Genomic DNA, 15,707 nt, shown 5'->3' with positions numbered 1-15,707 from the left:
TTCTTTAGTAGTACCATAAAATTATAAATCAATGGAAAGATAATGTAATCAAGAATGTAATGCAATACAGTTTGTTCAGTTATCTGCATTCTATGAACAGTTATAGCCAAATAACCAGAAAAAGGAAGCACAACTTGCTTCGGGTTGACATCAGGTAGCTTTCCTTCATCTGATTGTAGCCAATGAGCTACAGTGTTTAGAGAGCCAATCAGGTGCCATCTTGTTTGGCAACGAGCCAATCAGATCACAGTAGGATTCAGTTATTGATGTATTGAAGCTGAGAAGGGGACATTTGTCATTGTTAAGTGATCGCTATCAAGTTGGTTGGGGTTTTTTGTGTTCTTTCATTTCGTGAGCTTGTAAAACATAATAAAATTAAAGTAATGGTACAAAGAGTTGACTGGTGACTCAGAAAGCATTGTAAAATAGTATTATTCAGTGAACAAGGCTACAGTTATAAAGAAATTAGAAGAAAAATTGGTGGAAACTTAACCAAAAGTGGCATTTCTAAGTTTTTGAAGAGGTATAAGGAAACTCAGTCACTTCAAAGCCACACTGGTAAAGGCAGGAAAAGGTGCACAACAGCAAGTGATGATAGAAGAATTAAGAGACTGTGCCTACGTGACAGAAGAAAATCATCAGGGTGTATGAATGGCGCAATGCAATGTGAAGTTGAGTGCAAGGAGTGTTCGAAGCAGATTGCAGGAATTTGGCCTAAAATCTAGAATTCCACAAAAAAGCCATATTTTTTTTCTCAAACAAAGTTGAAAAGACTGAACTGGGGATAAAACCCATGTTACCTGGACAGAGGAACAATGGGACAGTGTTATTTGGAGTGATGAGACCAAGATCTCCCTGTTTGGTAGTAATGGCATAAAATACGTAAGGAGACACATTTCCCAAAAGGTTTCCACAATTTTGGCCACTACTGTATATACCAGGGAGTATAAGCCTGGAGAACTTCAACTCCCAGAATTCTCCCAGGTTGGGGACCCCTGGTATATACCACTTCACAGTGCTTTACAGCCCTCTCGAAGCGGTTTTACAGAGTCAGCATGTTGCCCCCAACAATCTGGGCCCTCATTTTACCCACTTCAGAAGGATGGAAGGCTGAGTCACCTTGAGCCTGGTAAGATTCGAACCACCATTGCAAGCAGCCGGCAGTCAGCAGAGTAAACCCGCAGTGCTGCATTCTAACCATTCTGCCACTACAGCTCTTGACAACTGGTTCATATTTATGACGGTTACAATATCCTGGAAGTCACATTTTGCGAGCTTCTGACAAGCAAAGCCAATAGGGAAGCCAGATTCACTTAAAAACTATGTTATTAATTTAACAACTCAGTAATTGATTTAACAAATGTGAATAAAAGTTGTAAAATGGACAAAACTAACTTAACAAATTTCTTACTAAGCAACATAAATTCTGGGCTCAATTGTGGTCATAAGGACTACCTGTACTGTAATAGAGGCATTTATCTATAAAATTTATAAGGGCTTCACATGTGCAAGCGACACTTGGATATTTTATTGTTGCATTTACAAGGGCAAAAAACAGCTCACTCTTGATAGGATACATCCATAGAGAGTGGGGTATCTAGACAACAAGCCGAAAATATATTACGGGAAATATCTGAAGCAAACTTCTCCCATATACTGACTGTAGATTAAATCTGTACTTAGGTCATAAGAGGGAAAAAGCTAATATCTCATGTTCATCCCTCAGTTTAATTTGCAATAAAAATATACAACTTCTGTTATTTACTGATAATTTGCAATTTACCTCATATGTATGAATCATTTGACAGATGATGAATTAACAGTGAATAATTTTAAGAGGCTGGCTGTAATTTGAACATGCGGGAATGAACTTGGCTGTTCTTATTAAAAGAACATTAAATTAAGAATTACTGGTAGGGCTTTGTCACAGTGTAACAGGGAGAAGATGATTAAGCCAAATACAATATGGCATCTGAACTCACTGAATTCAGATGCCATATCATATTTTGCTTAATCACAGAATGATGAATTATTGCTGGAAATTAGAGTTGGATCAACAAGAAAACTGCTGAATTTAGGTGAAAAGAAGTTGTGGGCCCAGATATATAAAGGAATCAGAAAAATAAAAAGAAGATGAATTCATAAATTTTATTTGCTAATGGAAATGGTACATTGATATCTGCATCATGTTGGATGTGAAAGCCTTGAGACAGACATTTCTATCTAAAATAAATTGAAAATTTCTCTCAGATTTTCGCTGAACGTTTTTGAAAATGTTGGTTGAGAAAATGACTGTTCTGTATGATACTTCCTGACTGGATTTGTGTCCAATTATTATTCTTACCCTCTTCTTCCATATCTTTGCTTTTGTCTACATAGTTTTCTTATCAGTACAGAGATGACCCACCTACTTTCATGTCCTTACACCAGAGCCTCCATCTTGTTGGTAGCCTGCTACTGAGATAGCTAAAGTCACCCTGCAATGAAAAACATGTTTTCCATCTTGTGGCAGCAGAAGCCTTTTCATGAAAAACTGAATGTACATAAAGGAGTAGAAGAGGCTGGGTTCCATCATCCACCCCAATCCAACCATCTCTGGGACTGCCCCTTCCCTTCAGGAAAACTGCTGGGGCCCTGTCCTTTTTTATCATTCTCATTTGGGCTGAAGGGTTGCAACTCTTTTTCCCCTGATATTTTGCTGAAAACATGAACTTTGGTTCCCTAGGAAATATCAAGCTTTGCACATTGGAGCTTTTGACTGAAAATTTAGCATTATTGAGCACTGTTCACTTTTCCATTTTTAAAAAAATGTGCTGGCCATCTACATCACTTCCTCAATATGTCAGTGGGTTGCACTGGTAGCAGTTGCCTGAGTGCCTGAAATGGTCCCTTGATATGCCATGGATTCATGGGAGATGCTCTAAGGGGCAGGCTTTGTATTTTGGCACAGTCACAGTATGGGGTTACCTGTCTGCATTTTCTAGTAACCCCAAAACTTAGTCTGGTTGGTGTTTTCTATGCTGTTCCATTCTTTCCTTGGACTGATTTGGAAAAAAAACCTGTATGCAATCCTCTTTATACCTATGTTCTGCATGTGTTGATAGTTTAATCCAGGGGTCCCCAACCCCCGGTCTATGGACTGACATCCATCTGTGGCATACCAGAAACCAGGCTATGCAAACAAAGCCCCATCCATGTGATGCAGGTAGCACATACTATGCTCCTTCTGATCTGCCGAAAAATCTCTTTCCACAGAACCAGTCCCTGGTGCCCAAAAGGTTGGGGGCCGCTGGCTTAATCTACTATATCTTGAAAGACAAGGAGTGATGGAACAGCCATCGTTCCCCCTTTACAATGATAAAAAATAGATTTGATTGCTGGCAGCCTGTCAAACTTTCACCTTCAACTCTTTGAAGGTTAAACAGACAGTTTGGCTGTGTGTCAAATGAACAGTCTATAACAGGGGGTCGCCAACCTTTTGGACCTCAGGGACCACCAAACTGATAATTTTAGATCCCAGGGACCACTAACCGGTTCTGTGGGCGTGGCCTAATTTGTGGGTGTGGCTTGGTGGTCATGTGATTGGCTGGGCATGGCTTGTATGTAAATATTATAAATATTTATATAAATATTGATTTTTTTATAAAAAAGAGCAACTTTTACCCAAAATCGGGCAAAGCAGGCAGATTGAGTTGCTCATAGAATCACAGATTCATTCAGAGATCTATCTATCTGCCATTGGCTAGCTCAGTCTGTCACATAAAATTTGCTAGCAAGCAAACTCACAAAATTAACTCACAACACACCATGTATGTAAATATTGAATTTTTTATTTAAAAAAGCAACTTTTATCCAAAATCAGGCAAAGCAGGCAGATTGAGTTGCTCACAGAATCATTCAGTGATCTATCTATCTGCCATCGGCTAGCTCTGTCTCTCAAATTTGCTTGCTGTGAGTCTGCACTGAATTTTCTTGCAAGCAAACCTTCAGTTGTAAGGGAGGTTCGGCTGTGCTTAGCTAGAAAGCAAGAAATCCAACCATTTCCTGCTTCCTAGCTGATTTAAATCTCCCGGCACAGCAGAACAGATGATGGTCAGAAAAAGGAAAAATAGCAACTTAGCAGACAAGTTTGCCGGGTAAGGATTGAGTGGGCAGGGAGGGTTCCCGCGGGCCATGTGGGCTGAGCAGACTTGTGTTTCTGCGCAGCCTGGATTAATTGTTTTGGGGGGGTGCTCTGAGGGTGAGATTTCTCTGCGGCCCACCAAAATTTTCTCACGGCCCACCAGTGGGCCGTGGCCCACCTGTTGGCAACCGCTGGTCTATAATGAAAGTTGAGTTTTCTAATTGAGTGACTCCAAGAAAGGCTTTAGATTAGAAGCTAACAGAATCTTCTAAATAAGGAACATTTTCCACTTGTACATTATACAGCTAATCCTCAACTTACAACAATTAATTTAGTGACAGCTCGAAGTTATAACAGCACTGAAGGAAGTGACTTTATGACAATTCGTCACACTTATGACTGTTAACAGCAACCCCATGGTCACATGATTTACATTCGGATGCCTGACAACTGACTCACATTTATGACGGTTGCAGTATCTCAAGGTCATGTGATCTCCTTTTGCTACTTTCTGACAAGCAAAGTCAATGGGGAAACCAGATTCACTTAACTGTTACTAATTTAAGAACTGCAGTGATTCAGTTAACGAACGTGGGGAGAAAAGTTGTAAAATGGGGCAGAACTCACTTAACAAATTTCTCACTTAGCAATAGAATTTTTGGGGTCAATTGTCATCCTATGTTGAGGATATCTACTGCCTGCATCTTAATTGTTCAAAAAATACCACTCACAAAATGCATTTTTAAAACAAATTTGGAAGTTGGTAAAAAAAAAACTTGCCCAACTTACTTATAAAATAGAACAACAAAAATCTGCATCCATCCTAAGAGAAATACATACCCAACTTTCATCTAGAGAAAATAAGAGTAACAAGGATTTATACAATGTGTCTTGTTCTTGCTAGAAGTGTATTTAAAGCCAGCTAAAAGGCTCACTACCCTTGCTCACTACTGTAAAACTTGAGCCCTTTATTACCAAACATGGCAATTCTGTTGGTTACAAAGTATGTTTGTATGAGATTATAGTATGCATGGGGAAATAAGTGCACAGAGATGAGCAAAGGGAAGGACATGACAATTGAGAAACACTGGGAGGCAGAAAGAGTTAATCCACGGGGAAGGAAAATGAAGATCACTTTTGAAAATGTGTTCAAAAGAGTCCTTAATGGGCTGGCTTATCCTTTCAGGAGGATTTCAGCAGTTCTAGCACTGGGGCCTCTACACATGCCTGTCTCATAAATTGCATGAAGTTAACAAAAGGGCAGTTGCATTGTGCTGCAGCTGTTGGTTTGCCCACTGCCTCCACTCCAGTTCCACTATGCTAAAAAGTGCCCCCCCCCTTGCAAATCACACTTTGATGGATTTCCTACCAGTGCTCAAGGAAGCCTAAGCTTCACTCTAGATTGCATCTTTCCTCCAATAAGGTTTTTCTGTGCTTTTTCCTTCAGAGGTAAACTAAGTGAAAAGATAAAGGTAAAATGTCCACTAGACAAAAAAAAAACCCTCCCTGAATCTAACTGTGATGTTGGATTTACTCCACAAATTAAAGGAAACCAAACCCTAATTCTAGATTACATTTTTGCTCCAATTAGGTTTTCTCATGCATTTTCCCTTAGAGATAAAGTAAGCAATAAACATAAAAGTAAGATGTCCAATACAACAAATGGGGTGTAGGACAGCTCACCAGGATCAAGTCGCCATGGGACAAGTCACCACAGGACAATTCAATGCTACATTAATTGTTTCATTCAGTTACTTTTATTATTGGTGACCATGTTTTCATCCAAATTATTGCAACTGGATTGACTTTATTATTATTGGTCACTGTTCCATTGAAATTAATTTAGCATTTGTGTTTGTTGAATTGTTCTGTGGCGAAGTTGTCCCACAGAGAGATGGCTGTGACGAGTTGACCATGGCTAGTTGTCCCATTCCTCACCAAATAAGCTTCCATAAAATTGATCCAATTGATGTTGTGTTTCCTTCCAGAATTCAAGAAAGCTGAAGATGTACCTTAATTTCAAATATCATATTTTTCCTCCAGTGGGGTTTTTCTGTGTATTTTCCCTTAGAAGTAAAGTAAGTGAAAATATAAAAGTCAGTAGTTCACTACACCAAACGAGTCTCAAGGAATACAACTATGATGCTGAATTTCATCCTAACCCTAACCATATACCTAACCCCAAACCTTAGATTGGGTTTTTTTTCCTCCAAAGGGGTTTTCCCATGTATTTCCTTTTACAGTTAACTAAGCGAAAACCTAAAGTTAGATGTCCACTACAAAGGAGCCTTCTCAAATCTAACTGTGATACTGCATTTCCTCCTAGAATTTAAGGAAGTAAAACCCTAACCCTAGATTGGATTTTTTTTCCTCCAATGGGCTTTTAGCATGCATTTTACTGTGGAGGCAAAATGGGAAACTGATATGTCCACTATGCCAAAACCACTTCCCTGAATTGGACAGTGATGTTCAATTTCCCCCCAGAATTCCAGGAAGCCTAACCCTAACTTAAAAATGCACTACCTTCCTTACTTCCTGATTGTAGAGTTGTAATTGCAGGAATGTCCTTATCTTGGATGGTAAACCTCAGAGAAAGCAAATACAACTCAGGCAAACAAAGTCACTAATGTAAAGGAGGATTAGAGAGAGGAAGTAAACATAAGTTGGACTTTGACTAGAGATCATTAATTGTGTTAGTTACTATGCTGAACAATAACGAAAGTCAAGCAGAAACCAAAGTTAACCAATGTTGGAAGATTACTGAAAATGTGTATAAATGCAAGACTAGACTCCAATAAAGTTCATCATGATTCAGTTGATCATGATCAAATACCTCGACTGCCTCGTTATTACAACACCTGATAGGGCTATTTTGTTTAAGGAGAGGATAAGGAGCTGCTCAGGAAAGATTTGGTGCTCTTGGACATAAATGGTGTTAGGCATTGTCTTTGTAATAATGGGATTTCCTGGGAAAGAAAGTAAGAAGAGACAATTATTTCTAGTGATTATAAGTTGAGCGAATACCAGCAAAACAGCTTAAAAGGAGGGCATGAGAAATAATAGGAATTTGCAGAAATTTCCCATAAAAGTCCTGAACCAGAATCTGAAGGCAATTGGGATCTGGATGAGAAGAAAGATCCTCAGAGTAAAAGAGTTGTAGTTTGGCCAAAAAAACAAACAAACAATCCACTTTGGCCTCTTGCTAACATTGATTCCAGTACTAATTCTATATGCTGGTCATTCTCCCTGAAAGAGCCAGTCTTACCATGAATATCCTCCTGGACTCGAGTCCTGCTTCAGCAGCAGCAGGCAGAATCATTGCCTGGTGGAGCCGTTGTTTTACTATCTTGAGCAAGAAACCCAGCAGCAGTGACTCATACACATGTCCCTATGCAATTGGAGTAATGCAGTATTGTATCTTTTCCATTTATATTGTTTTATTTGTTTCCCAGTATGATTTGATTGTTTATTAGTAATCTATGACTACACGATCCTACTCGTCTTAAGTTAAAACACTGAATATTAATTCTACATTAGGGCCAAACAGGCTCAAATGGTGTTGTAGGTTACCGTTCATGTGTGTGTTTGTGTGTACAAATATAAACATGTTTTAGTAAGTTATCATAGCCCCACTTTAAGAATATTAGCACACAATTCTGCACATATGTATTTAAAGAAACTTCCATGGCAAAATTCATCTTTAATAGAGCTAATGCAAGGGGGCTCACATTCCTATCTATTAGTGTCATTAGGTTTCTCTGCATAATCCAGTTTTACATCTGCGATTATCGCTGGTACTACAAGATAGCAATCTTGTGTACCTTCACTTGCAGCTAAGTCCAACTGCATTTCATAAGACTTATTTATGTGCTCAAAAGCCTGGCTAGTTCTGAATTTCTTCTGAAGAAAGTAGATACCGGCATTATCTAATGTGATGCTGTCCAGATGCATTTAGACTGTAATTCTCTTTGATTATATAGCTAGCTAGGAATTCTGAAAACCGAATCCAACACAGTTGTTCAGTAGCAGGAAAGGGAAGCCCAGCATTAATTCATAGCACATTTCAATTGAACATATAGCAAATCAAAATGTGAAATAATAATGTGTATTGCAAGGCATATTAAATGATATTATTTAAGGACCTTTTTGCATTGTTTTCTTTGTTTGAACTAATTCCTGTCATGGATATTTTGAAATGCCTGCACTATTTGCTTTCTTAAAAGTACCTTCTTTTAAACTTAAAAGAAGTATAAGTTTTAAAAAAATATCCATCAAAATGATTTTGTAGCAGCCAAAATTTTACTGTCAGGCAATGATGTTAAATCAAAATCCAGTTATTTCAGCAAACGCCATTGCAAATCTCAAGAGGCTACTGTTCGACTGTGTTTCATAAATCTGGGTTGTATTTATAATTATCCATCCTATCCCAAGATCCTCCCAGAAGGGCAATTTAAAGAAATGACCAAGTGGGTATTCTAAGCTGGAATATTTGCAGCTGAGTTGCCTCTTATAGTGCAACACATTCTGTTTAGAGTTTGGGAGCAGCCTGACCATTGGAGAACTGCAGAACTATATTCTCTGGGATTATCAGAAGAAACCGGGACCTTTCCCAACTGGTGCTTATGATGTCCTCACAGTGGTTTAACCGAACCAGAGCAAAAGCTAGGGAGACAGCTAGCTAAGAGAAGAAGCACATGTCAAGAGACCAGGCACTAAAATGGAGGTAGAAGATGACTCCTCAAAGGCATGGATGATGGATCCATTTCAGGTCAGCGAAGAAGTCTCATGAATGGCACAAAAGCCCATCCCATGAACAGCAGAACAGGGTCCCAAGAGAGGAACAACTTCCAAGTTCCTGTGACATTTGTGTAGCACTCCACCGCTGTGTCCTGCCAATATTCTGGACTCTCAGAGATGTGGTGTCCTTGCCAATACTCCAACGTCTCTTAAAACTTTCACAGCTATTTAAAAATAGCCCTCACGTCCTGGAAAATATGATGGATGCTTTTCCTCCTGCCAGAGGCTCATCATGTTAAGGGTTGAGTTTATTTATTTATGTATTAAGGAAGTGTATAGGGCTACCCATGTTAAGCAAATAACTCTGGGCAACTAACAATGTGAGCCAATACTGTATAAAGCAACAAAAATGCATTTAAAAATAAACTATATAAAATGAAAATGTCCCGGGATCCCACATATAACTCCCAGCCCCAAATCCACATATGTAGACTCTGCTATCAATCCAGTCCTAATAATTGAGGAAAAGGCTAATTTTTTTCAGCTTTCTGGAAGGTGAATAGCATCTGGGTCACTATAGTTGCTTTTCATTTTGAAATTGTCGTGTCCTTCGCAAGGAATGAGACTCGTTAGTATGTAAATGACTGTACAGAACACCCCTCCCCCTCTTGGTATGGTCCTCGTAACGTAGTCCCGTAGTAGGCGGGGCTGCATACTTGCCTACTTGACCTGCGCAGGTTAGTTGGTGCTTGGCTCCCAGCCGGTTCGGTCGGGTTCTGTGTTGCTCTCTGCCCGTCGATGGAACTGCCTGGAAGGGTGAGCCAGGCCTTTCGTCGCCAGCTCCCTCCCGGTCTACCCGGGCTGGTTGAGCTGCGGTTGTCGTTGCTCCCGCCTGGTCTTTCTGGGCTGGTTGAGCTGGCCTGGCTGTTTCTTCCTGGTGAGGCTTCGAGCTGGCTGCTTGTTGGTGAGTATTCGGTTTCTTTCTGGTGTGGGTTGGTTCTTGGGGTCTTCCCTCCCCTCTTGGTTTGTGTTGGGGGGGTCCCCTTCTTTTTCTGGGAATGTGTTTGTGTCTGTTTGCGTGTCGGTTGTGTTTCCCGTGGTTGTTCTTGACCTTAATTGGTCGATGTGTCGCTTCCATGCTCGTCCATCGGTTGTCTGTAAGCGGTACGAGCGGGGACCTGTCACTTGGGTTATGGTTGCTGATATCCAAAGTGGGTCCCGGTAAGGTTCCTTGCGTATACTGTGTCGCCTGGTTTAAATGTTCGGTCTTTGCTTGAGGAGTTTGGGGGGGTTCTGGGTTGTATGTGGGTGCAGTCTGTCTAACGGGACCTTAATTTCCTCCCCATTAATAGTTCTGCCGGGCTTTTGTTAGTTGTTGTGTTCGGGGTTATGTGTTGTATCAAGAGCATTTTATTTATTTTTTCTTGGATTTCCCGTTTTCTATTTTCTGGATTGTTTTTTTTTGTAAATTGAACCATCCGTTCCGCCCTCCCGTTCGCCGCCGGATGTGCCGGCGCTGTCAATGCGTGTCGTATCCCCGCTCCGCTGAATTTTCAAATTCCAGCGAGGTAAATGGGGCCCGTTGTCGGACACGAGGACGTCTGGGAGGCCGTGGGTTGCGAATAGTTTGCTGAGTTCTTTGGTGATGGCCTCTGTGGTGGTAGTTCTCATATTGCTTACCTCCAACCAGTTGGAGTAAGCGTCTGTGGCAGAGAAGGTGTGGGCCCGCAAAATCTATGTGGATCCTGGACCATGGTCCCCTAGGGTTTCCCATTCCAGGATTGGGGCGGCGGGGAGGGCTGGGTCTGGTTTCCTGGCATCTGCTGCATGCTGCCACCCAGGCCTCGATTTGTTTGTCCATCCCTGGCCACCAGGCGTAACTTCTGGCCAAGGCTTTTGTCCTAACGATGCCTGGGTGTCCCTCATGCAATAATTCCAAAACCTTTCCTGTAATTTTTCCGAATAACAACCCGGTCCCCCAAAGAAATGTTTATAGGCAATCCTAGGATAAGCTAGGCTGGCCTCATGCCTTCTCTTTGTCAAGGCTCATGCCTACCTGTGTAAGTTTGATGGCCTTCAAACCATTCATTTGCACTGATACATCTCATTCAGACCATTTTTTTTCCTGGGATCCTGGATTTAGGAGCCTAGACAAGAGATGCCTAGGATTCTTAAACTCCTGATAGTTGTGATTCCAGAGCTGGCTATTTGAATTGAATTGAATTGAATTCTTTTTATTGATCATGTGTGATTAGACACACAAAGGAATTTGTCTTGGTGCATATGCTCTCAGTGTACATAAAAGGAAAACATACATTTATCAAGAATCATAAGGTACAACACTTAATATAGTCATAGGGTACAAATAAGCAACCAAATCATACTCGGAAACAGTCAGTATAAATCATAAGGATACAAGCGACAAAGTTACAGTCCTACAGTCACAAGTGGGAGGGGATGGGTGATAGGAGTGATGAGAAGATTAATAGTGAGTAATGCAGACTTACTAAGTAGTTGGACAGTGTTGTGGGAATTATTTAGCAGAGTGATGGCATTTGGGGAAAAACTGTCTTTGTGTCTAGTTGTTTTGGTGTGCAGTGCTTTATAACATCGTTTGGAGGGTAGGAGTTGAAACAGTTTATGTCCAGGATGTGAGAGGTCTGTAAATATTTTCACAGCCCTTTTTTTGACTCGTGCAGTATACAGGTCCTCAATAGAAGGCAGGTTGGTAGTAATTGTTTTTTCTGCAGTCCTAATTACTCTCTGGAGTCTGTGTCTGTCCTGTTGGGTTGCAGAACCAAACCAGACAGTTACAGAGGTGCAGATGATAGACTCAATAATTCCTCTGTAGAACTGTATCAGCAGCTCCTTGGGCAGTTTGAGCTTTCTGAGTTGGCGCAGACAGAACATTCTTTGTTGTGCTTTTTTGATGATGTTTTTGATGTTAGGTGTCCATTTTAGGTCTTGAGATATGATAGAACCTAGAAATTTGAAAGTCTCTACTGTTGATACTGTGTTGTCTAGTATTGTAAGAGGTGGTAGTATGGGAGGGTTTCTCCTAAAGTCTACTGCCATTTGCATTCTGCAGGAACTGGCAGCAACCCATCCTGTATTCCTCCCAGAGACTAGTCTTATATGTCAGAATAGGACCTGGAGCTTTTAACAGTCAAAGCAGAAGCAAACTTAACATTTCTCTCTTTCGGATGGAATTCCTTGGGGAAAATGTTGTCCTTCATTATTTTGCTTCTCATTTCCTTCTTGAAAATTGACATTGTTGGGTGGCATCCAGGAACAGGATCTGCCCTGGAAGCTTCTATTGTTTGCTTGTTTGATTTATAATTTCAGTTGCTGAGGTTGTCCACTTGCTGAAAACTCAGGGTGGTTCACAGAGGATTAATAGCAATAAAAAGAAAATAACAGAAAACAACCCAGAAAGTGAGAATGACCGAGGAAACATTTAATTTCTTCACATTTAATAGTTTAAAATCATGTTGGTGTACACATATTACTGTCATATAAATGAAATGCAGTGGAGAAAATAAATCTAACAAATCAAATGCACCTTTTCTTTCCTGTTTTTTTGGATGTGACCAAGGCCAAACTCTTTGCCTAATCTCATCAGACACAAATTAATCCATCTTGCCCCAAAGTCCCTGCAATTCCATTTAAACCAAAGAAAAAAAGCCCCCCAATCAGCTCAAGGACAGCAAAGGAATTGAAACCTAGAGAAATCCCAACTTTCAATGTCCATTAGTTGATTATCTCCAACATTCCATCTTTTTAACAGTTGACCTCCTCAGCTCTGCCACTCTCCAAAAGGCCCATTTTGTCTAACAAAACCAGGTACACAGACAAGGACCTTCTAGAAGAGCAATAAAGATGATTAGGGAACTGGATATTAAAACGTGAAGAATGGTTTTAGGAATTGGGTGTGTACTTTAATGAAAAGAAGGACTAGGGATGACGATAGCAATGTTCCAATATCTAAGGGGTTGCCACAAAGAAGGTGGGGGTAACCTATTCTCCAAAACATCTGAAGGCGGGACAAGGAGCAATGGGTGGGAACTAATCAAGGAGAGAAACAACCTAGAGCTAAGAAGGAATTTCTTGACAGTGAGAACAATTAATCAGTGGAACAACTTGCCTCCAGAAGCTGTGGATGCTCCAACACTGGACGTTTTAAAGAAGTGATTGGACAACCATTTATCTGAAATGGTATTGGGCGACTGTTCAAAGTTACAATAGCACTGAAAAAAAAAGATTTATGACCATTTTTCACACTTACGACCATTGCACCATTCCCATGGTCACATCAGAATGTGGATGCCTGGCAACTCATTTATATTTATGACGGTTGCAGTGTTCTAGGGTCATGCGATCACCAATCTTCTGACAAGTAAAGTCAATGAGAAAGCCGGCTTCACTTAACAACGGGGTTATTAACTTAACTGCATTGATTCCTTTAACAACTGGCAAGAAAAGTGTTAAAGCGGGGCAAAACTCTCTCAACAGATGTTTCACTTAGCAACAGAAATGTTGGGCTCAATTGTGGTCTACCTTGCATATTCCAAGCTGCCACTTCGCTTGGAAGTCCTCTAGTTATCCTGAACAGTCAGAAGAGAAAATGTTGCTAACAGTATGTATGTATGTATGTATGTATGTATGTATGTATGTATGTATGTATAAATAAGTAAGTAAGTAAGTAAGTAAGTAAGTAAGTAAGTAAGTAAGTATAAATCCTTCCATTTCCCCACCATCCAGTCAGACTTGAAGAAAGCTTCTTAGATGAGAAGGGAAACGTATTTAAAAAAAACACCCAGAAAGTCCAGTTGCCTCTTGAAAAAAAAGCACCCTTGGGACCACCGCGACTGAGATTTGGGTTGCCAGTCGTGGGCAAGGAGGAGCTCTTTCTTGCCTCACTGGGTGGCAGTCAGGTTCCTCCTTGTCCTTTTAACGGTGTGTGTGTGGGGGAGGGTTCCCTTTGGATCTCGGGTTTGACAGCGGCCCACCCGGATCGCGCGGCCTGGGCGCTGGGATGGAGCGGGAGATAGCTCGGCACCTGCTTCCCAGCTCTCCGCTTCCTCGTGTCCAATAGCGGAGAGCGTGGCGAGGGCGTGTTTGTTGTGGGAGCGCGAGGCTCCGCCCAGCGCCACTCCAGAATGGATGAGGGAAAGAGAGCCCGCGCGAGCGGGCGGGCGAGGTTGCCTCCTTGCCTCGGGAGTTTGGTTACACGCCGAGGTTGGCCGGCCTTCGGGCAGCGCAGAGGGCGAGCCAAGGCCCGAGACTGAGGCGGACAGCTGGCAGCAAAGCCTCCGAAGGGGACGGCGGGCTGCGAAGCTCTTTGGAGCCGAGGTGGCTCTCGCCCGGCTCGCCTTGCAGTCGCTGCTGCGACGCCTCGCAGGGATGTCTGGGGCGCTGGACTTTCGCCTCTTGTGCCTCCTCAGCTTTTGCCTCGGGAGGAATTCCGCCTTCAACCTGGATGTCGCCGAGCCCATCGTCAAGCGGGGAGAGAAGGGCAGCTTCTTTGGCTTCTCCGTGGCATTGCACCAGCAGCTTAGTCCGCAGCCCATCGGCTGGTAAGCTCCCACACCGCCCCCCCATCCCCACGCCCGGCTTCCAGGACGGGAGGTTTGGATGCTGATCCCGGGAATGAGCCCGAAAAGGGGATGGAGGTAGACGGTCGCCCTGGGAGGACGTTTTGGACTCACAAGAACGAGGCGATCAAACTTTCGCCTCATCATTTAATATCGGCATGATCGCTCATCTTTCCAGGCGCCTTCTGAATTCAGGTTTTCTCGGGGTCTCCTTGAGCTTGAACACGGCTCATATAAGTTCATCAGTCCCTGCCTGATTCCCTGGCTATTGCGATGAAAACACAGGCTGGTTATTTGCACCTTCTGGGTGCAAAATACGTGGAATATACAATCGGCGATATTCCCTTTGCTAATATTAGTCTCCGGCTTTGGCAGTAGGAGAGGAGGACCAGATTAAGAGCCGTTTGTTTCCTTTCAGCGGTCCCGTGGTGGATAGTTCTTATTTTGTTGTTGTTGTTTTAAATTCCAATGCAATTTGGGTACATCATCTTCACAGGGTGTGAAAGTTAGATCCAGGGAGCCAGTGGTTAACATTCTCCACTGCCCTACCCTAAATATTTTTAATATTTCGTAGAGGGAAGGGAATCCTTGATCTTGATGGGTGTGTTGTCAGAGATTGCATTATTTTGGTAATAAGTGAGTGTCTTTATAAGTTGTTTTTTTTTTAACCTTATCTTAAAGTCTCTTCCCACAAGTTTACTGTTTTCCCTAGTTAAAGAAATTGCCTGTGTATTATGAGATATTTTCTTTTTTACCCTTATAAGCTGGGGTTTTTTTTTTTTGGGGGGGGGAATAAATCTTTCTTCTTCCTGCTTGAGACCGGAAAGATAGAATTCTGAGATATGCCCTTGCCTTGTTCAGTGCTAAGGGAGCTGAATCACTGCTGAAAGCAAGGTCTCCTTTGCCAGGGCTGTTTTCCTAGTTAGCTCCTGGCGACAGCAGTTCTGCAGGGAGCAAATGTGGAAGCAATGAAGTGGTACAGAAGAAAGAGAGAGACAGACAGACAGAGAGAGAGAGAAGAGAAAAGAAAGAAAGGAAGAGAGAGAGAAAGAGAGAAAGAAAGAAAGAAAGAAAGAAAGAAAGAAAGAAAGAAAGAAAGAAAGAAAGAAAGAAAGAAAGAAAGAAAGAAAGACTGTAAATGTCTTACTTTGTGGAAGCAAGGGGCCATGCACTCAGGGAAGTCTACTGAGATTCCCCCCCCTTGGAGCAGAAATCAGAGGAGATGACCCTGTGATCTGAATAGGAAAGCCAGG

At 41.8% G+C, this 15,707-nt stretch overlaps 1 protein-coding gene across 10 annotated transcripts in view; it reads left to right on the top strand.

Moving 5' to 3' along the window:
• The first annotated feature begins 13,909 nt into the window (after positions 1 to 13,909).
• Positions 13,910 to 15,707, top strand: part of ITGA7 (integrin subunit alpha 7) — a 63,236-nt gene continuing 61,438 nt past the window's right edge. For 8 of the 10 annotated variants that reach the window (XR_015747756.1, XR_015747757.1, XR_015747755.1 and 5 more), the window contains exon 1: positions 14,017 to 14,436. Coding sequence is in view for 7 of the 10 variants with exons in the window: in XM_087956155.1 (XP_087812281.1) it covers positions 14,024 to 14,436 (413 nt within the window). In the remaining 3 variants the exon portion in view is untranslated. Of the gene's footprint in view, positions 14,437 to 15,707 lie in introns of all 10 variants that reach the window. The other 2 variants (XM_087956158.1, XM_087956153.1) reach the window with 2 other exon arrangements.

Source organism: Notechis scutatus, chromosome 2, assembly GCF_049901735.1.
Source record: "Notechis scutatus isolate UNSWTSFEM ecotype Mainland chromosome 2, rNotScu1.2, whole genome shotgun sequence".
NCBI lineage: Eukaryota > Metazoa > Chordata > Lepidosauria > Squamata > Elapidae > Notechis > Notechis scutatus.
This window is presented reverse-complemented; position numbering and strand designations above follow the sequence as displayed.